Source organism: Opisthocomus hoazin, chromosome 5 (assembly GCF_030867145.1).
Source record: "Opisthocomus hoazin isolate bOpiHoa1 chromosome 5, bOpiHoa1.hap1, whole genome shotgun sequence".
In the NCBI taxonomy this organism is placed as follows: domain Eukaryota; kingdom Metazoa; phylum Chordata; class Aves; order Opisthocomiformes; family Opisthocomidae; genus Opisthocomus; species Opisthocomus hoazin.
This window is the reverse complement of record NC_134418.1, coordinates 55,498,829-55,524,663: the sequence shown is the minus strand read 5'-3', so window position 1 is coordinate 55,524,663 and position 25,835 is coordinate 55,498,829. Positions and strand designations below refer to the sequence as shown.

The 25,835-nt window shown below is 41.9% G+C and overlaps 1 protein-coding gene across 3 annotated transcripts in view; it reads left to right on the top strand.

The window, feature by feature from the left end:
- EGF (epidermal growth factor) overlaps positions 1–25,835 on the top strand; it is a 61,351-nt gene that overhangs the window by 21,595 nt on the left and 13,921 nt on the right. For all 3 annotated transcript variants that reach the window (XM_075421335.1, XM_075421336.1, XM_075421337.1), the window contains exons 6-19: positions 1,683–1,808; positions 2,837–2,959; positions 5,441–5,563; positions 6,774–6,899; positions 7,852–7,988; positions 9,839–9,987; positions 11,595–11,699; positions 13,458–13,681; positions 17,897–18,064; positions 18,662–18,811; positions 19,278–19,427; positions 20,074–20,190; positions 21,233–21,358; positions 23,766–23,885. In XM_075421335.1, the coding sequence (XP_075277450.1) occupies positions 1,683–1,808; positions 2,837–2,959; positions 5,441–5,563; positions 6,774–6,899; positions 7,852–7,988; positions 9,839–9,987; positions 11,595–11,699; positions 13,458–13,681; positions 17,897–18,064; positions 18,662–18,811; positions 19,278–19,427; positions 20,074–20,190; positions 21,233–21,358; positions 23,766–23,885 (1,944 nt within the window). The remainder of the gene's footprint in view (positions 1–1,682; positions 1,809–2,836; positions 2,960–5,440; positions 5,564–6,773; positions 6,900–7,851; positions 7,989–9,838; positions 9,988–11,594; positions 11,700–13,457; positions 13,682–17,896; positions 18,065–18,661; positions 18,812–19,277; positions 19,428–20,073; positions 20,191–21,232; positions 21,359–23,765; positions 23,886–25,835) is intronic.

Below are 25,835 nucleotides of genomic sequence, written 5' to 3'. Positions count from 1 at the left end.
AGGTCTCATTAAACCAATAATGGTACAAGCAAGGGGCAAGAAACCAGCACCAGTGATAAGCGTAAGATGCAGCCTTGAATTTGGTCTTGTTTCTGTTTTGTATTGTGTTGTGATTGCATGTACTTACACTTTTGTCATTCTAATGAGTTCTGTATTTGAAGATTAGATACTCCACTACTGTATGTCCCCAATTCACTTGCAGTACAGACAAAGATTAACGGTCCAATTCAAAACTAGTTCTACAAAAAGAGAGGCTCAGCTAAAACTACGTAAAATTCAAGCTAACATGCTTAATAACATAGGTAAGATCCATCTAGTCATCCATTCATCATTTTTCATGTAGTAATACAACTTTTGTTAGAGAAGATTCAATCAGTTTGGTGCAAATAAATGCGGTGTTAAGGATTTCAGCCAAGCTGAAGTGTCTGTCTCAGAAATATTTTCTCTTATAGATGCCACCTGTCATTCCACCAAATGGCCAGCATTTTCTCTGTTGTGGCCAGCAGAAGACTAAATGTCAAACTTAAATATGATGCTGATTTCTGTCTCTTGGAATTTAGAGGCTGAATTAGAAATAGCACTGGAAAATTGTTCACAAATTTCCTGACCGGTATGAGCCCATGGTTTCTTACATGTTACACAGACAGCGCAGGGCAAAGACAGTGTTGTGTGTGGGTGGCTATGTACCCACATTCAGGAGCAGCAGTTCAGCTATTCTTAGCTTGGGAAAGGGGCAAGCAACCCCAGAAGACGATTAGGAAGATTAAAACAAAAATAATAGTTTGGGAGCCAAAAATAAAACCGTGAGTGTTGCATACCTGCAAAAGCACCAGCTCTAAAAGATAGCTGAGCAGAGACACGAGGCTCTGCAAATCCTTCCCATGAAAAAGATACTTGAATACCTGTTTGCCTTTTTCTGTGAAGCTGGAGAAATAGGAAGGCTTCTGGGGATCTGTTGGATACTTTTCTCTGCTTCCTTTGAAGAAGCCTTCAGCATATCTTGTTCAACATTAGAAACATTCTGAGTTCAAGATTGATAATGCTTGTATTTTGTATAGTCAGAAACCAGAATCCACTCCAGTTCAAAGATTCTCTAGACTGTGCTAATGCTTTTTGTCCAAATGAAACATATGGTCATTGTGTTAAATAAAGTGGGATTTGAGCACTGCTTTGTGCTAATAATTTCCAGTCTTCGTGTACTCTCTCCCTTTTTCTATCTATCTTCTCTCTCTTTGTGTGCGTGTGTGCTCCCTCTCTGTTGCTCTCTTCTTTCTGAGTGTTTTACAGAGCCTGGTAACATACAACACTGTGCAGGACTTGCAGCATATGAAGCCTGCTACATGGGGTTTTCGCTTTCATAGTCACTGTAGGTAGGCACCCAAACCAAACCATCCCCTGCGTCAGGGGGGATTCTCTCTAGATCTGCTTGTGCTGAGATGGAGCTAGAAATGATTGCTCACACAGACCTGCCAAGTACTTTCATTTTTACAGTGACTTTTTGGCCTGATTTTAGCAATAGAAAATAATAGAAGTTATTTTCTATTAATAAGAAGTTCGTCCGGTTGAGCAAGTAGCTGTTGAGAAGGTGGCACATCACTAAGCATCTTTGCTCAAAATAGTTTCTCCTTGAAGGCTGGTACGGTAAGAACTCCATTACATTTACACTACATTTGTTCTTCCAGAAAAAGAAACCTGTGATTTGAACAAGGAAAAGTGCAGAAGAAGAATCTGCAGGCCAGACTCAAGGACTCATCGATGTAAATGTTCTAGTGGCTATATTTTAAGTCGAAATAGACAGTTTTGTGAAGGTAATACGTGAATCTTCCATCAGCTTTATTCACAGGATGAAAAAAATCTTGTGCTATTTTACTTTACTCATATCTTGAGTATGAGAAAACACTCTGAGGTCTTAAAAATTCTAGATGTGCCATTTCAGTTTTCTGTCCTTCCAGGTTCTGAAATGGTTTAAAAGGAGACCTATGAAAGTGTCACAAGTGCTATTCTTGTCAGAAATTTTGGTCTTAGCCTGGGTAGTTAAAGGAGCTTCAGATAAATAGACACGCTTATGGGTGCTTGTTTAATTTTTTAAATAAAAATTAAACCAATATATCACCTAAGGTGAAACACTGAAAAATCTTGCAACAAATGGCTGTCTTTCGTCCCACTTTCAAAAAAGACACTAATTCTTCACATATTTCTAAATGTTTTAATCTGGATTGTTTTAATAAAAATCTAGCATTACTATTAACAGCAGTTAACATATCTCTTAGTATCTTTTTCACTACATGACCAGATTTGAAAAGACAGAAAGGCATCAGAAATTCTACATCTTACAGGATTTACAGCCCTGCCTGAGCAGCAGCCATCCAGTTCTGAGGAAATTCCCTACGACTACTTTCTGAATTTCAACTTCTAAACCACTTCTGTATTTTGAGAATTTTACTTAAGTCATGTTGGAGCCAATTTTTTAAAAGAATTTTTGTTTGAAGAAAGTGTCTAATGTAAATTATTTAAGTGTACACAGGATTTAAGTGGCACTGGAATCTTTATGGGAAGTCTTACTTTGGAAAGTCCTCTAGGCACCTATGCTGAACACAGGCAGCCTGAGTATGCTTTGCTAGCAGGTTTTTAAAGCTTATTTGAATAAGATCTGCAAACTTGCTTTTTTATCATTGATTAGGACCAACATATTTTTGTAAAATGAATGGGAGAAAGAGGTACTTCTTGAAGACTGTTATTTTGATTCATTAATCTAATTCCCTGACACTGGTGGTTGATGTTATTCTGATACTAGTTGATGATGATATTCTGACACAGCGAGTGCTTCTTTTGGCAGATATCAATGAATGTGGCTTCTGGAATCATGGCTGTACTTTGGGCTGTGTGAACATCCCTGGTTCCTACTACTGCACCTGCCCGAGCGGTTTTGTTCTGCTGCCTGACAGGAGAACGTGTCATGGTAAGTAGCAGCAATACAGAAACACATCCAATATTGTATTGAGGAGAGTCCTCATTTAACACTGGAACGGCTGAAAGTTTCGTGGGTTGCATTGCTCACTTCCAATCCCTTATTACATAAGTAGGATCAGCTTAAACTGAGTGAACCAAATTCAGAAGTCATGTTTAAGGAAGCATAATTTACACGTGAGTAATAAAGTGTGAGCCTCTTCAGGAGAAAAGAAAAGAAAACAAAACAAAAAAAAGAGTCAGGTCTCCAGAGAGATCTCTCTGCTCAGATTAGGCTCTGTGGAACATTCCAGGTGGATAAGCAGTTATATCTTTTTAAGTGCGGTCTCTGAATTTGGCTCATTCTGGCTATCCTGCATAAGAATTTGCACAGTCTCTGAATGGACAGCTTACAGCATCATATTTTTTCTCTTCAGATCAGCATTGATAGCATTGCTAATGTGCATGAAATAAATGAAATTTAATGCATGTACATCTGTTTACAACAAATAAGACACATGAAAGTACTTATAAAGTTGTTTATTCTGGGGATCTGCTGCGCCTGTGGGGTTCTTTACTTCATTTATCAACTAAATTGTGTATAAGAAGTATGCCTGAGAGAACTTATCCGTGTAATGTAGGTACATAAAGCAGGAAGCTCTCTGAAGCTGGATAAATGTGAATAAACTAAATGCAGAGAACACAGAAGTGGAGGGGAAAACAAACAAAGATCTGTCTGTCAGTAAGCTTCAAGGACCATATTTTAGTCATAGTAAGGGTTAGAGGTTAAGGGTTTTTTTTCCTCCCTTTATGCAGCACTGTGTATATTCAGCCTACAAATGAATAAAGCCTTTCTAAAGTAAGTCTAGAGCACAAAATGTGAAATGCGTTCAAGTGACTCTTAGGCATAGACAAGGGTCTTTCTACCTTGTTTCCATGGAAATAAAACATTGGTATATGCCCCAAGCAAAAGTGCCAGTGCACGCCAGTGAGTTCAGTCTGGAACATGGCAGGATCAGGACCTGGGGTATATTAAATATCACTACTAGACAGTAAATGTATCCATAGAGTCTAACAAGCTCTAGTAGTCAGTCTATCTGTTTTAGATCTCCAAGAGTCACTTCTCCCTCTCTATTAAGAGGGAACCCAGGAGCAGGGCTCAGTGACGCAAACGTGGGGGTCCAGGGTGTGTGTGACAGCTGCAGAAGGCAGACAGATGTGACAGGAGACCTGTAGGAGACCTGCAGCCAGAGACTATTGGGAGGTGGGATATCCTTTTGTGTTCAAAACAACACTTAGACACTGTGCAACTCAGTCCTGCTCTGGGTGACTAGCTTGAACTATATGCCTACATTTTGAATGGCTCAAATTAGATAGAAAATAATCTTTTTCTAACACAGGCTAGGGATGCAGCATGGACAGTATAACTCCTTAACTACTGCAGCACAAGGCAGATATGTCAGCAACTAAGCAACTTGAAAGACAGAGAGATGCAAGGTGAGAAGTTCACATGCTGGCCAGTCTTTTTGATGCTTTGTCCTCCAAGTCCTTTACAAAGCTCTTCATCTAAAGCCACAAGCTCTGGTCAGAAAGAAACACGTGATCAGTTCTTGACCCTTTTCAGTGTGCTTAAGGGGTTAGAACAATCCAGTCCAGAGAGCAGTTGCCCTGGAGAAGCAGTATTTGGAACAGCTATGCACCGTGTAAGCCAGTGTATGCAGCCGATTCAAAGAGCATCTGTGGGAAACTTGCATTAGTTCCAGTCTTCCAGCGGGTGTTGCCAGATGGCACTAGAATTGGCATAAAGAGACGCAGCACGGCAATACAGAAGGTGAAGGAGGATATCCTGTGAAATTGCATTAAAGAAATACTCAAAAAAATGTTAGCACTCCAGCAATTATAATGGAAAGTAAAGAAGCGCTGTTGCCAGGTCCTCAGATGGGTTTTCCCCTACAGCTTCAAAAATTGCAACTAAGGAACATAGCTTTATTTCTGGAAGGTTCATCTCCTGTTTTCATTGATTCTAGCTCTGTTATCCTTGGAGTAGCAGAAAAGTAGTTTTTCCTCATTCTCTTTGTGTTTTATACGTATTCTTTCAGTATAACTTCCTTGTAGCTTTCAAAACACAATCTATCTTCAATGAAATGTAAAAAAGGAAGTTTTCCAAATTATTTCTATTTTGATAACAGGTCTTCATACAATTTTGGAAAATTTAAAGCTGATCAATATATAATGGCTTCAGGACCCAGCAATTCTGGCTTTCTCCTTTGCTAAAATTTGGAGAGGATGGGGAAGAAAAAAATTGGAAAAAAACAGAACAAACGCTAGAAAGACCACAGAAGTGTTGTACTCACAACGTCACACTTTTTTTTTTCTTTTTTCTTTCTTTTTATTTTGCTGTTTAAGCAAGTGTTAATATCTCTTTTGAGGTGCTTAGTAAAAATTTTTATCATTTTTTAAAGATTTTATTTTTTTCCTCTTTTAATTACTGTAGAGCTAGTTTCCTGTACAAGTAATGACACTGAATGTAGCCATGGTTGCCTTCAAACATCTAAAGGGCCTGTTTGTTTTTGCCCTGAAGGATCTGTACTCAAAGTGGATGGCAAAACATGCACAGGTAAGTAACGTTTTTTCTAGCTGTAGTGACTGCCAAACTCTGTTCTTGGCACTAAGCACCAGAAGTGAATGAAGGCATTTTACACTTCTTTCGCACAGCTGTAAATGAATGTACAAGACAGAGGGCAATGGAATGGCAGGCGCTTTGAGTGCTGAGATGAGCAATATTCATCTTCTTATTTTAATAGATGCTTCTTAGCAGCCACATCCTATGTTTGCAGGCTGAATTCTTTTGTTGTCAGCACAGATCAAGGCATCTCCCAGACGTTTGTTGCAGGAGAAATCTAAAATTTAGATTTGAGGGGAAATACGGGCACAAAATTAGGACTTGGGTGAAATCTGAAGATGACTTCATTGGCATCGAGCAACCCAGGTTCAGAGTCATTCTAGCTTACAGCGATTTTACATAATTACCCACAAACGCAATTTTTGCAGTCAGAATATTTGAAGCTGCTGCACCTGCTAATCTGTCATTTCCCGTTCCAGCAAGCCTTCCGCATTCAGGGGACTGTAGCTTTTCAACTGTATCTTTTCAGTCTTAGGAATCAAGATAGCTCCATTAATGCCAGCCTTACACCTTGAAAAATCGCCTCCCTTCCCCTTTTACATCCCTTACGTACTTTGCACTGTAGTGTATACATAGACTCAGTCAGTGTTGCTGTTTTGCTAGCAACATTCCATTGAGAAAGCTCAGGTTGGCATTGAGGCTATAGCCATTGTACAGCCCCAAGAAGAAAGAATAGTTTATCTTTGTATAAAATGTTGGTTTGTTGTATTAGAAAGTGTCAACTTACCATCCTAGCCTAATTAACTTCTGGGGAAGGAATGGCATTAATTTGCTGTTTCTTTGCATGGAGTGCAAAGTCTGATAAAATTTGTTACTCTGTTGTAGAAGGGATGAGATTTGTATGGGAGAAAGAGTTCTCTGAAATAACGAACACACGGAAGCCCTCTTTATGTATCCCAACCCCCCTCCCTCCCATCTTCTGTTGTAGATTTTCAGGAAAAACTCTGGAAGAAGATACTACTAATTTGCTTTCACTTCACTAGACTTAGGCTTTCAGTAGGAGGCCTTTCAGTAAATCTGTCAGTCACTGACATGCTTTCACTGTAGAAATCCTAAGCAGAGTGAATTGTTCTCTTGTCCTCTGATTTTGTTGTATTTTTTTCTTAGAATGGCTAAATTAAATTTTTCAAATGCTCTGTTTAAGGTTGTACATCTCCAGATAATGGTGGCTGTAGTCAGATATGTTCTTCTTTAAGCCCATCCTCCTGGGAGTGTTCTTGTTTTCCTGGATATAAGCTTCAGCAAGACAGAAAGCACTGCACCGCTATAGGTCAGTATCTTAGTATGCCTGCATATTTCTGCCAACAAAAGCAAAATTAGAGTCCTTTAAAGTGGATTGCATAACTGGGATCCATTTTTGCAGTGGTTTTAGATTACTTTGTGAAGTATTAGTTGTTTGGAAAAATCCAAAATTTTGGAAATATACCAGAATAAGCACTAGTACATGGTTCAGTCTCCCTCACAGAAGATTCAGTCTGTTATCCAACTTCTGAATTTCATGCTGAGCTCCTGTACTGCGGGGGCCTATTTGGGTTTTTGTGCCCTCATACAAGTGTAGGTGTAGTTTCTTCCCAGTGTTACAGAATTGGAGTCGAGCTGTCTACATTTGGAGAACAGGGCAGGGAATAGTCTGTTGAAGGACCTTCCCTGCAAAAATATTTCTCGTGTGCTGGCCTCAGGAAGCCCAGGTGTTTGATGTGCGTCAGACCCTTCTGTTTCTTCTGAGAAAAGGGCAGACCCTGGTGAGCATCAAGGTATAAGCAATTGCATGAGAGAGGAGGAAAGAGAAGTTTGTGATTTGCTTCAGGAATAAGGGAAATGCTTTATGTTTTGGAGGACAGCATTTCCCTTGATTTTGCTGTGAAAAGCTTCTCGTGTGCAGAAGTCAAGTGTTCTGGCGTTTATGGTGATGCTGCGAAATGCAGAGGGAAGATTGTCTTGAGGCGAAGTCACTCAGTGTGAAATACAGCAGGGCTAGTGACTGATTTCATCACAAATTTTGAGGCTGATCTTGGGCAAGGCACTGATGCTGAAAACCTATATTCACATTTATCTTTGATTTCTGAGGCAAGTGGAATGTAGGGCAAGGGTTTTAATTCCTTTGTGCTTCTGTCCCTGATTTGGTCCTCTACCATTGATTACAATGTTAGCTAGGTAGTGATGTACTCTAGAGATCATTTGAACCTAGTGGAATTAACATAGGTGCAAATTTTCATCACCAGGTCCTAAGCCATATTTGTTATTTGCAAATGGCCAAGATATCCGCCAGATCAGTTTTGATGGAACAGATTATGCAAGTTTACTTGACTGGCAGATGGGAATAGTCTTAGCACTGGACTTTGACCCGGTGGAAAATAAGGTAAGGCATTAAAAATGAGAGGATTTTGAAGTGTTGCAAGGACAAACGGATTGGGCTTTCATGTGCCTTAACCTTTCTGCTGTCAGTGGTGCAGATTACATGTTGTGCTACTCGTTGTTCTGTTGCCTGTCCAGTAGCACAACTGGTACAGGATGCCAAACACTAGCTGAAGAGTTTCATCCTTTACTTACCAACTGAATGCGATTTGTACATTTACATGGCTAATTCACAGAGAATTTGGACTTCTAAGTTCAATTCAGGCATGATTTCAATTTTAAAGAACTTTTGTGAGATCAACAGTTTTCTCCCTTATGATTTCAGTACTGCTTTTTTTCTGTACAGCTACATCCCACAATCCCTGCTAAATGTAGGAGTAATCTTAACAAGAATTACTTCCCATGTCCTGTCATTACTGAACAAAACTGCTATACGCTTGCTGGGTTTATTGCACATATGAACTGTATTCCTCATATTGCAAGACACTGGTGTTGGAAATGGGAGTCTTCTCTGCATAAAGAGCTGTTTGTGTGGCCGCATCCCAGTGCCCTACTCTCTGCCTACAGTGTTGGGAAGGATAGGAGTTCAGCAGGGCTTTGCTAACCTTTCTGCAGCAGATAGTTATTCTTTCTCATGGTGACAGTTATTTACACTGTAGAAGTGTTACAAAAAGATACTGGATGGTACAGTGAAAGCTGATGAGGAGCTCAGTTCAGTTGCTGGAAACATCTCAAGGCCTGGATGGACACAGCTAAACCAATGGGAACGTTGCCAGATCTGCGTTACAGGAGGATTGTTCCAGGCGCTGCTGGAACATCGCTGCTGGCTCCTGAAACAAGGCCCTGCTGGGGAGCTAGCAGTTGTTCCATGCTGTGCCAAACATAAATCAACTGTGCCGGTGACACTGGCTGCGCACTCTTGTCCCACGTCTGTGGGGTGGGCAGTGCGGAGGCGAGGTGACAAGCATGGGGCCAGCCAGGCTGCAGCAGCCTGGTCCCCGCGGCACAGAGCTGAGGTGTGAGGTCACTCAGCTCAGCATCGCTCTGTGCTCCCATGGTAATTGAATTAGCTGGTTTAATGCTGGAGGCCTCCCTCCTGCTTTTTTTGGCCTCATTGTTAGCATCAAAACAAAGTTATTTGTTCCGTTGCTACCATTTGCAAAGAAAACTTCAGCATTGCTTTGTACACAGGTCTGCCATGCAGTGTTTGGCTCCCTCTGGATACCAAATACAAGACAATTTTTTTTTCCTTCATCCTTGGAAAACACAAATCTAGTTTTCCCACCAGCAGAGAACTCTTATTTTGACCCAAAATTGAGAAGCTTCTTATGGAAAAGTTAGAGCCTTACAGAATAGACACCTGGTAATAAATAACTGCAGGCTGAAAGAGAAAAAAAAAAAATAGAAGCAAATTATATAACTCCTTTTCCCTTCCAGCTCCTTGACACGCATACACTACTACTCGCTTTTCCCTACTCCCTCCTTTTTAAAATGAGCAGCCAGTGAAATGATAATGTTTCTTTTTGCCTGCTCCTACTTTTGCTTCCTCAGCTGTGCTTCATGTGAGGTAGCTGCCTGCTGAAACAAAACCTCAAGATATTCAGAGGGCTGTATATAGGGCAACCAGGATTTACAGCTAAGCACAAGCTGCCTGGGGAAGTCATCCTGGTTGAAGAACAAGTGCCTTTTTATTTGATCAGGGATCACAGGTTACCTGTGCAGCTTTTCGTGAATAAGCAGTCCAGGGAACTTTCAAGATGAAAAAGTTAATCAGAAGTGGAACAATTTGACAAGGGAAATAGAGCAGAAAGTGAGATGGGAACTAATAACACCTCATCTGTTATTTCTTCACAGATTTACTTTGCCCACACCGCCTTGAAATGGATAGAACGAGCTAATCTGGATGGCTCTGATCGTGAAAAAGTTGTTCATGAAGCTGTAGATATACCCGAAGGCCTTGCTGTGGACTGGATTAACCGTAAATTGTATTGGACAGACAGAGGGTACATGCTCCACAGTGCATTTATGTTGAAGCATGTCATAAAATTTTTGGAATAAATGACTGGTGATACAGAAATAGCTGAGATATCACTCTAAATTCAGTAATGCTTCACATTCTGATTGGGTAGCTGTAATCTCAAGTATATTCAGTTGGAGAGTTCTTTGAAATGCTGGAGGTTCGCTTTGAGTCTGCTATTGTGTTTTTATCTTTGTCTTTCCAAGAAGCAAGGGTTTGGACACAGCTGCGAGGAATCTAAAGCATGTACTGCATGTATACATATATGTACATGCACGTGTGAATATATATATGTATACACTCATATTTATATATATATACACTGCATGTGTGTACGTATAGGTATATATTTATATCTATAAAAATAATTAGTATTATTGCACCAAGTACATCTTGGACAGAAGTCAGCATTGTTGACAGCTAGAATCATGCACCTTTAAGCTAATGGAGAGTCTTTGTCAATTATCCCTCATAAAAGAGGAGTGGCCACTGGCAGACAGTATGACCTCAAATTTCACCTGATACCTAACCTTACATGCAGAGAGAAAGAACTTTGACCTTTGGTGAAAAGGCAGTGTCAGATCAGAACACATAATGAAGACTCCATGAAGAGCAGTCACGATGTTTCAGTACGACCCGTGTTTTACTAGTGCATTAAAAGTGGTTTTAAATGTCCAGATCACCCTCCTTTTCCCTTTTAAATAAGCTGCTAGTCCACTTCCTTGCTATTAAGAACAATCTTGTCTACACGATTGTGCTCCTGTATAAATATGCCAGTGTTTCTTGTGAAATGGGAAATTGTGGTGCTTGTCTCCATGAGACAAGAGCCAAGGGTGAAGCTGTGAATTGGTATCTGCCACGTCGTTCTCACTCACTGCGTTTACCTGTTCGTATCCCACATATGCACAGAGATATTTTTCCTACCATCTTTGTGTGGCCTTTCTATGCAGGTTCAGGTAGACACGGAAGACTGTAGACTTACTTTCAGGTAGAGGCTGATATTTGTTTGGCAAGATGAATTTTGTAGCAAGAAGTACAGTTTTCTGGAAAAAAGTCAGATTGGAAGACGGGCAACGTAGATTCTATGCTTGGCTCTGCCATAGATTTTAGGAATGATCATAAGGACATTAGCTTCATTCTTTCCTATAAAATAGATAGAATATGTAAATTGCCTGATGATTTCTGGATGAGAAATGATATATAAATGTACTATTTAAAAAAAATTCTTTATACATTTGATAATGCCATTCAGTTAGGAACTTGTTCTCCTCCTGACTCCCTTTAAAGCTAATATTCATCTATTAGTGATCATACCTCCAACTCATTATTTGCCCATAAAAGGAGAATTTCATGTCTACTTCAGAGCAGCAGGTATTTTATCATCATGCCCTGGACCAGACTGTGAGGCTGTAACATGAATTACTTGTTGATAACGCAACTGGGCATCCCACATCAGCAGGATTATTTCCTGTCATTGTAGAGTTATTTATTACAGTTTTGTACTAAACTAAAGCAATGTAAAACCTTAGTATGTTCTGCCTGAGAAGGTGATTAAAAAGGAGGGAGGCCCTAACACTGCTGTGTATGTTGCAGGAAGGCATGCATCGAAAAGAGCAATCTGAATGGAATGCGAAGAAAAATGATCATCTGGGAGGATATCTCCCAGCCCCGAGGGATTGCCATTCACCCATTTGCGAAGTAAGGAGTGATAAACCCTGTTAATGGTGTAATACTTGGGAAGGCTTTTTAAAAAGGAGCATGCCAGCCTTGCCTTTTTGTCAATCAAAAAGTGCAGTAGTCTCATGTTAGGATAGTTATTGCCTTGCAGAGTTGTGTGAACTGCAACGTTTTATTGCTGGCTTTCTTTTGTGAGTTGGGATGTGTTCATTTCTCATATAGATTTAAAAAAATACCAGAAGCATTAAAGATATTGTATGCATTTTAAGCTAAAGAAAAGCATGAGCGACTGAAGTCACCATGACAGTTGTAAGCACCACGCTACAAACTTTGATGGTTCCGTATCTATTAATGTGAAGAAGATAGTCACTTTTAACCAACGGTGCTTCCAAAGGGTTTTTTTCCCTCAGAAACTGAAATGTGGCCAAACCAAACCAAATCTACTGTTGTGAGGATGCATTGATTTAAATCGCCTTATATCTTACCTAGTGCTGAGATGATCAAAGGAGTTTTGAATGTTTAGGGTTAGGTTAGGGTTAGGGTTAGGGTTTAAACTATTGATGAAATTCTGGCCATTTTAATCAATGACAAAGCCCCATGGATTTCAGTCAACGTGCCTATAGTAGGATGGTTTTAAATACGTTGATTTTTTTGTTTTGTTTTTTTGTGCTTATATTCTGCTATGACTAAGTACTGATGAATGAAGCTGAGTTGGGGACGGTGTTTTGTTAGCTTCACTTTGTACATAAAAGAGCTGCAAGAATCTTTCAGTAGAGGTTGAACATGATAGAGACATTTTGCAGAAAAATTTTTAAGGACAGGTGGGTTCAGGGATATTGTTCATTAGAATTATTGGTAGAGGCAAGGGCTACAGAGGGAAAGGGAGGAGGAAACACCACTAAAACCTTCCTCATTAGAAAGTTAATGGTGAAAGGAGGAGCAGACATTATAGCAATGTCCATAATTGTAAAGTCAGTATTAAAGAGAGATCTGAGACACAATTAAGACTATTGAGAATACTGATCCCTGCATTGGCTACAGCAAAGCGGCTCATGTAAATAGAGCTAAGTGAATCTGTGAGTTATCTCAGTAAACCTGATAAAGGCAGATGATGCCTGGGAAGACTGGAGTCCAAACTTCAGAAGAAATTTGTGGTTTTGGCTATCTCCATTTTGAATGGCCATCTTGCACTGTCTGCTCTTTGAAAACCAGTAAGCACTCAAGTGAGTAACACTCAGGCCTCTAGAGGGAGACCCTGAGAATCATGATTTTATTAAAAGAAGAAAAGAGGCTGGGCCTGATACTGGTTTAACTTTTAAAATCAAAGTAACCTCTGAGGATGCTTGATTGATTTCCATGGGTAGTCAGTAATTTTAGTTCCATTTCTGTGTTGTTACACCCTTGTTTAGACAAGGGACTGGCTATTGCATCATCTTCTGTTGTCTGGGTTTGCTAAACCACTATCATCAGTCATGTGGAAAACACAAAAAGCAGATATGAAGAGCTGGCAGTTAGCATAGGCAGGAGGAGTTGTTTTTCAAAGATTTTGTGCCAACGAACAGAGTGGGGATTCCACATAAGTCCCAGTGTAATCACCTGGAGTCTTATGGCAAGTGTGAAAAGATCAGCAGCCAATATATTTGCTCAAAATGTACGCTTTTTTCTCATATGCCTCAGGCCTGTATTGCTAAATCTGATCTTTCTGCTTTGAAAGAACTCCACAGAGAGGAGGACAAACATTTACTTACTGACTTCCTGTATGCATTTTGTTTTCTAAAGGAGATTATTCTGGACTGACATGGGGCACAGTCCCCGGATTGACAGCTCTTCATTAGAAGGCATCGATCGCCAGGTTATAGCCAGCACTGGTCTGATGTGGCCCAGTGGAATAGCTCTCGACTACTTAGCCGACAAGTTGTACTGGTGTGATGCTGAGCAGTCAGTGGTTGAGAGCGCTAACCTGGATGGTTCTGGTCGTCGAGTTCTTGCACAGAATGATGTAGGTGAGGTTTTGGGGTTGATAATTACCTACTGCTGCTTCTCAGTGTGTATGTGTGTCTGCATATGTGGCTGTGCGTGTGAATTACCAGACGGTGGCTGTGCTGTATATCCCATGCAACTCTGTGTTGAGGTTAATGTCATTGCTTAGTTCTTTGTTCTGTCACCCAAAAGACTTTTATTTATTCATTTTAGCAAGAGAGCACCTTTCTGACAGTCTCTGCTTTTACTAATCAGCCACTTTGCATTGTACAGAGAGCTTCTCTGCCCTCACAGAACAGTGAAAAGAAAGAAGTTAAAAATGTGGTTTTCTTTTTCCATGCATGGCTGCTTAGTTGAATACAGGTTTTGTACTTTTTATTAAACCAGTGAGTTGTATTGTTGTAAGCTAGAAGAGAATTAATCTTGGCCACTAAGGTCCTTGAGCAGAGAACCTGCGTCTGTACAGTGTTGAACACTGAGATGATTCTAAATAAACAGTACGCACTGAATGGAAAAATGATTTATGCAATATGCTGGTAGTTGTAATGTCGAGATTTCTATTGTTTGACATGTAACTGTGTTGTTCTGGAGTAAGAGAACAGAAGTATTAGCAATGAGGATCTGATGTACCACATCTAAAGTAAACCATGTGTTTAAGAATCTCATACATGGCAAATTAGTTTCTGGAGAGGAGATTTCCCTTTGTGCATGACATCTCTCTGGGGACCATTTTGTAGGTGTGCATAAAAAACAAGGGCAGAATGAGGACTTTTGGCTCAGTACAATGACTGCCGTGGGTAGAGACCTCATGGTTACTCTTTTAAGCAGCTGCTGTTCTAGTCTCTGCTCTGGGAAGGCTTGTGTTTGTCTCCTAAGCCAGATTCCCTCCCACCTGCTTGGAGATGAGCAGAGTGAGGTCTTGAAGGAAGCAGTGTTCTGCTTTTTGTAAGACATCAAAAGCTCTGAGCAGAGTGACTTACCAGCATTCCTCTTTTTCACTGCTGCGCATATTCTGCTGTACGCTCTACTTTGCAACTGATCTGCAAAGCAGGACCTTGAAGCCTGGTGAAAGTTTCACTTCGTTTCTCCACAAGGAGCGGGACAGTGACTTATGGAGAAAAAATAGAGACGGAGAGCTAGGAGCACTGGAGAAACACAGGGTATGGGAAAGGAGGTAGGCTTGGAGCAGTGATACAGATGTTTGGAGGTAGGAGAAAAGAACATCAACACCTGTATGGAAATAAGTGAAAGAGATGAAGTGTAGGGGTGTGAATTTAGAAAGGTAGAGACTTGACATCCTGATGTTTTGCAAATGAGACCAGAATTCAGCTATTCTTCATGGACACCTGTACACTGGAGGACTGGAAGGTGGCATCTCTTCATAGGCTTTCTGCTGTAACATGAATTTTTATTACAGCAGCTCCCTCTAGTGCCCCTGTACTGAGAATTAATTCAGTATAGCTGCATGCAAAATAGGTGAGATTATTTCTGTTCTTCTGCTGATCCTGTTTTCAGCTGTAAGTGAAACAGCCTGTAAGCACCTGCCCCAGGCAGTGAACAACATAACCGTTCTTTTCGTTTATGCGGTAGGTTCGATTTGCACTGTTGCAGAAGAGGTTCATGTGATTATTAACTTTTCTCTTCTTCCTATGTTCATTGATGACACTATAATTCTGGTTTTAATCCTTATTGTATTTATAAATTAAGAGGTTAAGGAATTGCTGGTCAAGGCTGCCCCGCGGGTGGCATCGGTCCTGCCGAGCACAAGGCTGGGGCCCTCCCCCCATGTAGGCCCCCTCTCCTGGCCACGCCTCACCCGTCCTGAGACCGCGCCAGGCTGTGACACAGGCCTTGCTGAAGGCTCTAGAGAACAAGTCTTCTGAGGAGCAGCTGAGAGAACTCGGCTTGTTTAGTCAGGAGAGGAGGAGGCTGAGGGGAGACCTTCTCGCTCTCTACGACTGCCTGAGAAGTGGTTGTAGTGAGGTGGGTGTTGGTCTCTTCTCCTGAGTAACTAGCCGTAGGACGAGAGGAAACGGCCTCAAGTTGCATCAGGGGAGGTTTTGATTGCATATTAGAAAAAAATGTCTTTCCTGAAAGAGTTGTGAAGCATTGGAACAGGCTGCCCAGGGAAGTGGTGGCGTCAACATCCCTGGAGACATTCAAAAGTGGTGTAAATGTGCATTACGGTGCGGGAAGACCCGAGCCATAGAGATTCGTTTTTATTCCCAGAGTGAGATGAAGACAGAATGGTGGTCAAATGCTGCCAATCAAAGAGGCTGATTGATCACTTGTTGAATGGAAGGCAGGAGGAAACAGCGAGAGGGAAGAGAGACAAAGACAGGAAAGAAAGAAATCTAGCAAGCAGTCAGGACAGAGTGGCAAGAGATAGTCACCAGCATGGATCCAGTGGCGTCCTGTTGGTCTGTAGTTCCTGTGTGCGTCGGTGGTGGGGGTCCCCTCATCGTTTGGTCGCATGGCTTTTTCTAAGGTGTTTGGGGAGATTGTCCCGTAGGCAGTGGCACATAGGCCACGTTCCCCCAGTCCCGTGCATGTGTTTGTTTCTCAGTCCTGTCTGTGGCAGGCTGGGGAGGGGGTCAGTGTCTAGATACATTTTCCACAGCGAGGTACCCGCCCTCCAACTCCCTTTGAGGCTGGTTTTGGGTGGCTGTTTCTTCCTTGTCTGGATTGTATTCGGCTGGCCCACCCGGAGTTCCTGCAGCGAGCTGGGCTGCAGACAGGCTTTGAGGCAATTGTCTTGTCTTAAGACGTGGTCTCAGACAAGATGGCACTTCGGGCCACGCTTTAGAAGGTGTGGTGGTGATGGGTTGATGGTCTTAGAGGTCTTTTCCAACCTTAATGATTGTATGATTCGATGATTCTAGGAGTCTATGAAAGGCAGAGGAAACGGCAGCAACGGCTGTCCCCTTGTCCCGCTAGGACAGGCACCCCCTGAAAGCAAGGCTCACCTTGCTCCCGCCACGAGTTGTCCTTGGTAAAGCTGTGCTGGGTGTCCCATGGTGTCACCTTGTCCTTTGTGTGCCTCTAAGCCGTCTTCTGGCACATGTCTAGGAAGGGCAAGAGCTTCTTCCTGGAAACCTGCGTGAAGGCTCCAGGTCAGGAGCTGCCTCTCTTTCTTCCCACAGAACGCGAGAGCTCTTTCTGGGAACGGCTAAGCAAGAGACTGCAAAAGCCGTCAGCAGCTGTGTCCTTCATCCTAGGCAACAGAGGAAGGGTGCACCTCAGGCTGAACCCCCCACCACCTCCAAGCACCAGGGACCTCCCTGGGTGGCCTCTGACAGGCTCCTCGCCTGGTGCTGGCACAACAGCCCAAAGGAGACCAGGCCCTCTCATCCCCTCTCCATCGTGGCTCCGTGCACAAGAGGCAGCACCTCTTGACGCTCCAGGGGCAGGACTGAGGGACACAGAAGAAGACTCCAGGCAACAGCTGCCCGCCCGCCATTCCTTTATGGAGCGCTGGCAGCCCTTGCGCAGGCCGGCTGGGCCTCCCTTTCCCCCCAGCGGCACGCCTGGAGGCTTCGCCCTCTCGCAGCCACTGCAGAGCGCTGGCAGCTGTGCCACTTGCAGGGCTGCGGGTCGGTGGGGGGGCACTGGGGACCCCTGACCCCCCTTCAAGGTCGTTGTTGCCCGCGTCTCGTCAAGGGGACGCCTGGCATAGGATGAGGAGGGGGCTGGAGCCCAGGTCTGGTGAGGGAAGGTGGGTCCAGTCCCTGTGGCCGAGGCGCAGCCTTTCTCTCAGGCAAGCAACATGGCAGGCGGGAGCCAGCCCCAGGAGAGGGGCCCTCAGCCCCCGCCACCCTGTTATGTGAAGGCTGTAAAAGGAACTGTGTACTTCAGCAGCTCTGTGCTGGGCCACTTCTAGCAGAGGAGGGAGGCACTCCACTTCTGAAAGGCTGATCCCAGTGCTGCTTCAAGAAATTATGATGTCTAAGGTAGAAGCACTTTCTGGACCCGATCTGGTTGAAGGTCACCAGCAGTATAGAGACTGCACTGAGACAGACATGTGTCATAGCCTCCTCTGTGAAGAGCATAAGTAATATGTGCCCATAGTCCATCATTCATGGACACTGATCTCTCCCCATGAGATATCAAATTGAAGAAGTGGATATGACTATGGCACTGTGTTAGAAGTAGACCTGTATGCTGATACTGTTTTTGTTTACATGATTTCTTGTGTATTTTCTACAGATGTGGAAATGTGAAATCTACTTTCTTTGTAGGCCACCCTTTTGATGTAACGGTGTTTGAGGATCACCTTTGGTTTTCTGACTGGGCTAGGCCATCACTAATGAGGGTGGACAAGAAGACCGGCCAAAACAGGGTACGTCTTCGAGGCAGCATGCTGAGACCCTCATCAATGGTTGTAGTTCATCCTTTGGCGAAACCAGGTATACTGCAAAAATTAATCAGTCATTCCCTTCCAGCCTCCTCACTGATATCAGTAGAATAGATATCCTTGAGGAGAGAATTATCTTCTCAGAAATAGACTCTCTTTCACCTTGCACAGTCAGACTGGCATTTATTGAAAGCGTCATCTGGGCATGTGTCCCAGGAACGCTAACAGATTATGTATATTTATGATTATGCCGAAGAATAGATGCTGATCAATTGGCACAAGGCTACCATAGTCTTCTAATTCCTATTTATCCTTGTTTATTAGCAACGCTTGCACACACAATAACAAATGACATGGAGAAAGATTTTGTAAGATTTATTAGTTTTGGATCAAATAATTTGATTTTCTGTTTGGAACAATCTCTCTGTAAGCAGAAAAAAAGTAATTCAGTAGACCAAGATTGAGAGAAGGTAATCACAGGTTCCCTATGCCCTTGTAATGTTCTTTCAGTGAAGGTTAGGGCTCTAAATATTCTACTTCTAGTTTTTGTCAGTCCCTATTGTTTTTCCAACTGCTTCAACTCTGCACAGCTAAAAGATGATGTTGGCTGAAGAAACAGCTTGTTAAGTTGCCAGTTTTTCTGCACTAGGGGTAAATCCTTGCCTTTATGAGAATGGAGGCTGTGATCAGATCTGTGAAAATAATTATGGAGTTGCCCATTGCATGTGCCATCCAGGATTTGGGAAAACTCAAGATGGAAAAACCTGTCATGCTCTGGATGCTTCCAACACAACAGCAGGTACAATCCTCCAGTTCCAAAATAGACATTCACCCCTCCCATGCCCCCACGCCCCCAACCTGTAAGGATCCTGACAGATAGCATTGGAAAATATTCACCTTGCTCTATATAATGAATCATGGTTTCTCTGAAGAACGAAAACACTGGGGTGTTGTCCTGGGACAATAACATGGCTGACCATTGTCATTTTTCCCTTTGCGTATTAGCAGTAAGAGAGATGTGTGCAGTGCTGACAAGTATTGTGAGCAATGAGTTGCATTTCTTATCCTTTGTATTTGAGAAAACCCACCAGTGAGTGGTTTCAGGAATAATTTGAGGCCAGAAACAGGCTGGTCTTGTAGGATACTGATGTGTAATTTAAAAGGAAACCACGATGATTATTGAAAAGCAAACAAGTCATAGAAAATCAGAAAGTTAGTTTAGTAGATTTATATAGTCTGTGGCACTTTTTTCTTGTCTTTTTCAGGAAGTGCCTCTGTGCACAGGGAGGTACTGCCGATGACAACACCAGAGACCTTGCTCCGGAGCACACAAAGCAGTGGGATGTTCAAAGATATAGACAGTGGGGGAAAGCAGAAAATCAGAATTTTGTTGATGGCTGAAATCATGGTATCAGGTAGAGTCTGATGATTGCCTTTCTTTTATTTAATGTGAGGCTCTGAAGAGGTTTATAGAACAGAAAGAAGTCATAGGTCTTAAAGGGAGAAAGGCTCAGTGTCAAGACTGGTGGCATTTGTGCTCTAAACCCTCTTACAAGAAGCTGGGTCTGTGCAATTATGCCAGGTAGGACTGCGTTTTTGTTTGTTTGTCTCCATGTTCCTTTGCTATGTCAACAATACTTGATAATATTATCCAGGTCTAAAGAACAAACATTGCTAATTTGGAACAACTTGTGAAAGTCTCTCCCTTAGATTTTGTAGGTATATTAAGTTCCTCTGAACAACGTTGCAGTAAAACTATTGAATTCTGTATATGTTCAATGACACCGGATCATTAAATTGTACAATAGGTTTTACTTAGAATATTCAGAAATCCTGGTATTAATAACACTGCAACTCCTTCTAGACAAAGACAACAGCCCTAATGATTGTATTGACTTGTCATGATTAACACTGAAGAGCTATGTTTGAAACTTTGAGTCTGTGTTCCGGTTCTCTTGTTAGTTTTTTGGTTGGTTCATTGTTGAGGTTTTTTTATATACAGTACCTCCTTTAATCTGTCCAAATACATTTAGTGGGCTTTTTTTGCTGTTTATGCTATAGATCAAGATGACTGCACTGCACTAGAATGTGATGTCAATGCACAGTGTGTTTTGCTGGAAGATGGTGCTATGTGCCAGTGTTTGAAAGGATTTACCAGGAAGGGGAAATCATGCTATGGTAATAAAAGACTTTGATACAACCTTCTGGAAAACTGCAGAATGGGGGAGAGGAAGAAAGTCTATCTTTTCTCATATTAGCAGCTCTGTTGCTTGAGCCATCACAGAAAGTTCAATGGTATTGCTTGTTTTGAAGAGAACGATAAGCAGACAGCATGTAAGATGAAATGGCTAATTATCACATGCCTTTTTTTTCCCATAGTCATGAGTGTTAATCCTATTAATATTAACAAACAATAACAAGGATAATAGGAATAAAAAGCATAATTTATGTATTCATAAAAATTGCCTAATTATAAAAGCGCAGTCCATAGACATGAGAGTTAATTTATAATTTAGAAGTATGTGTTAAGGAATCTCTTAAAAATTAGTGTTCCTGACGTAATGTTGACATAAAAGTGCTGCTCTTGTTTCGTTCTAACACTAGAAAGAGACTCTAGCAATCAGACAACACATTGCTCAGAGTGGTTTTTGGACTTGCATACAACATAAATGAAAGCACTGTCTTCTTTCATAATGGCCAAGATAGGAAGACATTAGCAATAGAACAATTTACGATTTGGTGGCTAAGCATGAAGACTCACAGGAGTCTATGCTGCTATGGAAAGGAAAAAAAATTTGCAAGGTGAAATGGGTGTAAATTAAATGTTTTTTTTCATTGTGGTACCTTTTTTTTTTTTTTTTTTGTAAGCTTATGTGTTCTTTCTCAAAATAAAGTTTCTCTCTAGGTAGAGTTTAAGACTACAAGGATACTTTGAATAGGATCATTCCCTCCAAACAGGATTTTTTTGAAAGCAAGTGGTATTTGTGGAACCTCTAGGTCTCAAGTAGCTGTTTGACTATGTTAGACTGTTTAGAACATTCCCATCAAATTTCATACCAAGAAAAGGCCCCAAAGTCCTTCTTTTCCCCTTTGCTCCAGATGCACAAATGACAAGTGACAGTGTAGTCTGAGGGAGATAAATGATGTAGACATTTCTTTTTATCGATTTACCTGGTGGTTTCATGATCCATGTGTCCCTTTTGCTTGTTCTGTCTCCCAGATGTAGATGAGTGTGCTGGAAATATGGACCACTGTAATCGAAACGTTTCAAGATGTATCAATACAGAAGGGGGCTACGTCTGTAAATGCCGGGAAGGCTACACTGGAGATGGAGTCCATTGCTACGGTACGGGCATGTGTGAGGGCTGTGCTGTGTCTGGGAGGCTGGGGCAGGATCAGTGAGCAAGAGACACATCTGGTGATTTGAGCTAGCCTTGCATCAAGGTTTGAAGCTGTCAAATGAGCTGTTCTGGTTCTTTTTGAAAAATCTGGTAGGGGCATGGGTCCTAACAGCGGCTCCCCCAGACAGTTGACATTTATCGTTTCTTCCCTTTTCATTCTTTCCTTCCCGTTTGAAGCGTGGCAACCTCAGCAACTGATCAATATGCAAGGCCTGTATTTGTCGGTGGATACCTCCTCTCAGTGTTTGCACTATTTTTAGTAGCTACAGCAGGAGAGAGAGGAAGAGTGAAAGGGAGGAGGGAAATGGAGGTGAAGCAGTAGAGCTTTATTGGAAATCGTTGCCATGAATTTAAATGAAAGCAGGTATTGAGTGTGTCATAATACTCATCAAATAATTCCAGGTTGGTTTAACAGGCATGAGGTTCAAGGTGTTGACACTGACAACTTGAGTACATTTAGAGTCTTGTTAATAACCAGACGCACTGATTTTCCCATCCAGCTCTAATGCCAGGTCTTTACTTCATTCCTTATGTTTCTTAATTTTTTAATCCATTTTAGTAGCAAATATGAAGGAACAGGAAGGCTTTTCTCACCAGTATTTGACTAGCGCAGTTTGTTCAGAGCTTTATGAGTGTCTTGGCTTTTCTTTTGTCCCTTTCTTTTTCCTTTCTCCTTTATAACCAAATTCAAAGCCCATTAAATTTGACTCAATTCTTACATAGTCTTTACTGGACTTTGGTTCTTTGACACAGATAAGGATGAATGAAAAATTAAGAACAATGTCATTATTATGGGCAGGGTGTGGAAAGCATCGGAGGCCAGAGGTCTGAGAAGGCATTCTGCCTATAGTGGACAGAGATCTGGAGCTCATGTCTTTGAGAATGTTAGGAAGGGCAGACAGAAGTGACAAGCTCCTCTTGCTGTCCCAGCACCAGCTACAAGGCACATCCCCAGGCAGCTCTGGGCTCTCACTGTCTGTGGTATAGTTGCTCAGCTAGAATGATTGTGGTACCTACCACTATTATGGAAAAACAGTCCGTTATTCTCCTGAAGTCTTCAAGTCCAGAATATGGTATGATATGTTTTCTCAGTATTTTATAAATGTTTTCACAGTATTTTATAAATGGTGCAATCTTTTTATGATGTAAACAGAATGGAAACTAATTTTGTGCTTGATGACTTGAAATGTACTGTAAAAACCAGAAACTGGTAAGTGATTTTATATTTCCGTTTTAGATGCCTGCATACATGCACAGAATTTTTGTTGGTACATCCAGAAGTGGTACAAGATGAGTTCATGTTGTGTTGTTGAAATCACATTTCTTGGAATATGCTGCAACAGCTTTGTTCCTATATTTTTGCTTTTAAAAGTGCTCTGAATTTTCTGTGCTGCTCTGGGCCAGATTCTGTTAATTTTACTGTAGAAAATGTCACAGTGGTTTAAGCAATAATTTCACACAAATTGAGTTAGTTGATCTGTGATTTTCTTTCCCCAAAGTCAATCTGGCACATGTGTTCTGCTGACAGTTAGTAAAATGAGTCAGAGGCTCCCAAACTCTGGTTTGTTCACACCCCCCCTTTTCAAAGCTCCGGCTTTTGGTGGGGGTGCTTGGGCATGCTGCACCGTGACGGTGCCAGCCCCGGGGGGTGAGTGCCAGCCTGGTGGGAGCTGCCGCTGTGCGCTGTGCTGGAGGAGGTGTGGAGGCTGGGTGAGAGTGTGCGGCAGGAGGTCGGCCAGAGCTATACAGGAGCCTAACACAGGCTCGGAGACTGGAAACTCTTGCTGTCATCAGGGAGCCTCTTCATAGTAATTCAGAGGCTTACTTCATGTAAATGTTCACACAAATTGGATAAACCTGTAGGTTTCTAGACCCTTCTGTCTAAACTTTTTGTCTAGGCTGGACCACGCAGGCGGTACAGAGGTTGGCAATCCTCCACTCCCAAACCCTTCTACTGTCTTAAGGCAAGAACGCCAACTGGCAGTACTCAGTACTCATTCAGGGTGCAAGCTATGACTAGCAATGCCAGGAGAATACAGCTAGTGCAAATAAGTTTTCTCTTCAACTCTGCTGTACTCATTACATTTCATAGAGAAGCCTTTCCTTCCTTCTCCCTGTGGAGAGCTTCTGCAGCAGCAGAGCATGCTCTGAGGCCAGGGAGGCTGCGATTACTTGGCATAGAAAGTATGCTGGTTGCTTTTCCATTGCATTTTCCATGCAGGCATATTTGCACAGGGAAGGTCTTTGGGTTTTTTCCCCACTGCCAGGAAACTGCATTGCTGCAGCTACTGCCCTTTTAACCGATGCTCTGAGGCATTTCATTCTTCTAACTGCAGACTCTTTGGGTGACAGATATTGATGAGTGCAAGACGGGTTCGCACACCTGTGGAGAGAACATAACCTGCACAAATACAGAAGGAAACTTCACTTGCTCATGTGCTGATGATGCTTCTGGAACTGGCAATGGTTGCAGTGAGTAAATGGAGTGAGCAATTAAAATGAAGTGGCCCTTAACAAAGAACTGGCTTTTGGATAAAATTTTATACCTGGAAATTAAGGAAACCCTGTACAGTGACATTACTGGACAGCTTGTGGGTCCATTTGGCATTGCTTTAGGGGTCTGTTTTGAGGTGGGCTAAGCAGACTGGATCAGAGTTTAGTTTGGAAATATCTACATTAAGGTTCAATGCTAATTTTTACTGTCTAAATGTAATGACACATCTATCTATTGGCCTTTACAATCAGCAGCAGTACTGAATGCTTCTTGGAGATAACATTTTTGGAGGTGATTTCAGTCTATGTCATTTTTCAAACTCTGCCTTTTTTCCCTCTGCAGGCTAGCATGAGAACAGCACATAAAATTCAAGTCCCATTTCATTCTTCAGAATAAGCTAGTCTTTCAGATCCAGTGGCTAATTTTTCAAAAGAAGTCTGAAACTCTGTAGAAAATTAGGTTAACAGCTTAATGAAGGGAGCTGCTGAAGGTTCAGCACTAGTGACTATCTGACCCTCATTTCAGTGACTCAGTGTGACAGCAGCATTCCATGGAAATGTGGAGCTGAGTGACTCATCATCTTACTGTGTCAGCCCTCTTCATCGGGGTGAATTTTACTCCAGCTCAAGTGACTATCTGATGGTGGAGGGACACTCTGTGATTGTCACAGATCTGTTTCTGAAAAAAAAACATCAAAAAACCAGAAGGAAATTATGGTTTTTTAAAGTAGAACACCTATCAGGATCCCCATCCCCTTTTCAGTTACTTAAGCTTTCAGTAGTTTCAGGTGTCACTCAGGAAATGATGATTTTAAATGATGAAGTAATGCCTCCTAGGTCCCTCAGCTGTAAGTCTGATCCCATATCTTCATGGGTGTTAACATGCTGCTTTAGTTCTTTGCCTAATAAGCTCTTTTAGGAAGCTTAAATTTTCTTTGCAGAATGCAGTCACACCTGGGGTTCACTAAAATCACTCATTCCTTTCCATTCAGGCTCTTTGCCATGACAGTTCTCCTGCAAATGAAATTTTAAAAAACAAATGTCATTGAAGGTCATGTTGCAATAAAACTGGTGGGAGTCATAAAACTGATCCCATAAATGTATGAGAGCGATTAGGTGCATTTCTGCTAAGCTGTACTGCTAGAAGTTCTTTTCCATGTAGATGTTTGGTTCTGACCTATAGATTTACTGTAGCATCAAAGTAAGCAAGAAAGCTCTCTTCTTCTGTAAGGACATGCCTGCACTGTGGGTCATGCTGTGCAGAGATATTAGAGATACCTTTAAAACTTGCTAGTTTGGATATCTATATAGGTGACAATGTGTGTCTCACAGCAGGCTATAGAACCCTTTGAAGAATTGGGTCGAGTTCCCTACTTGCCCAGTGATGCTGTTATCTGCCCCTGAGCTAGCTTGAAACAACAATAAATGTGATCTGCAGTCACACGCAGATGCAATCAACTGGATGACAGCAGAGTAGAAATAGTCTGCATAAGAACAACAAGAAGTTGCATGTGAAAACTTCTCCATCTGAGATGCAAGTGTGTGAAATACGGTCACCCTTCACCTGTAGATCTGACTCTGGTACTTTATGCATGGAAGAGATTTACCATACCCTAAAGCTGCATAAGTTGCAAAAATCGTTCATGTGTAAGTAACTAGATAGCCAGTACAGTTTTTCTTCAGAGCTCTTCTCACAGATCTAAGGAGACAGAATGCAGCCAACCTCTCAGGGTTTTTCATTGCTAATCTAGAATAAAGCATATTTAGTATTTTGTTCTAAAGTTCTGTGTGCCTAAATTTGATAAGCAACATAAGCAAATAGGTAAAACACCAGTAACAGGCAATAGATATTTTTACCTATTTTCCTGTCTTGAAGTTCTGGAACTCTTTCGTAAGATCTTGTTGCCAATGCAGCCAAAAGTTCGAGAT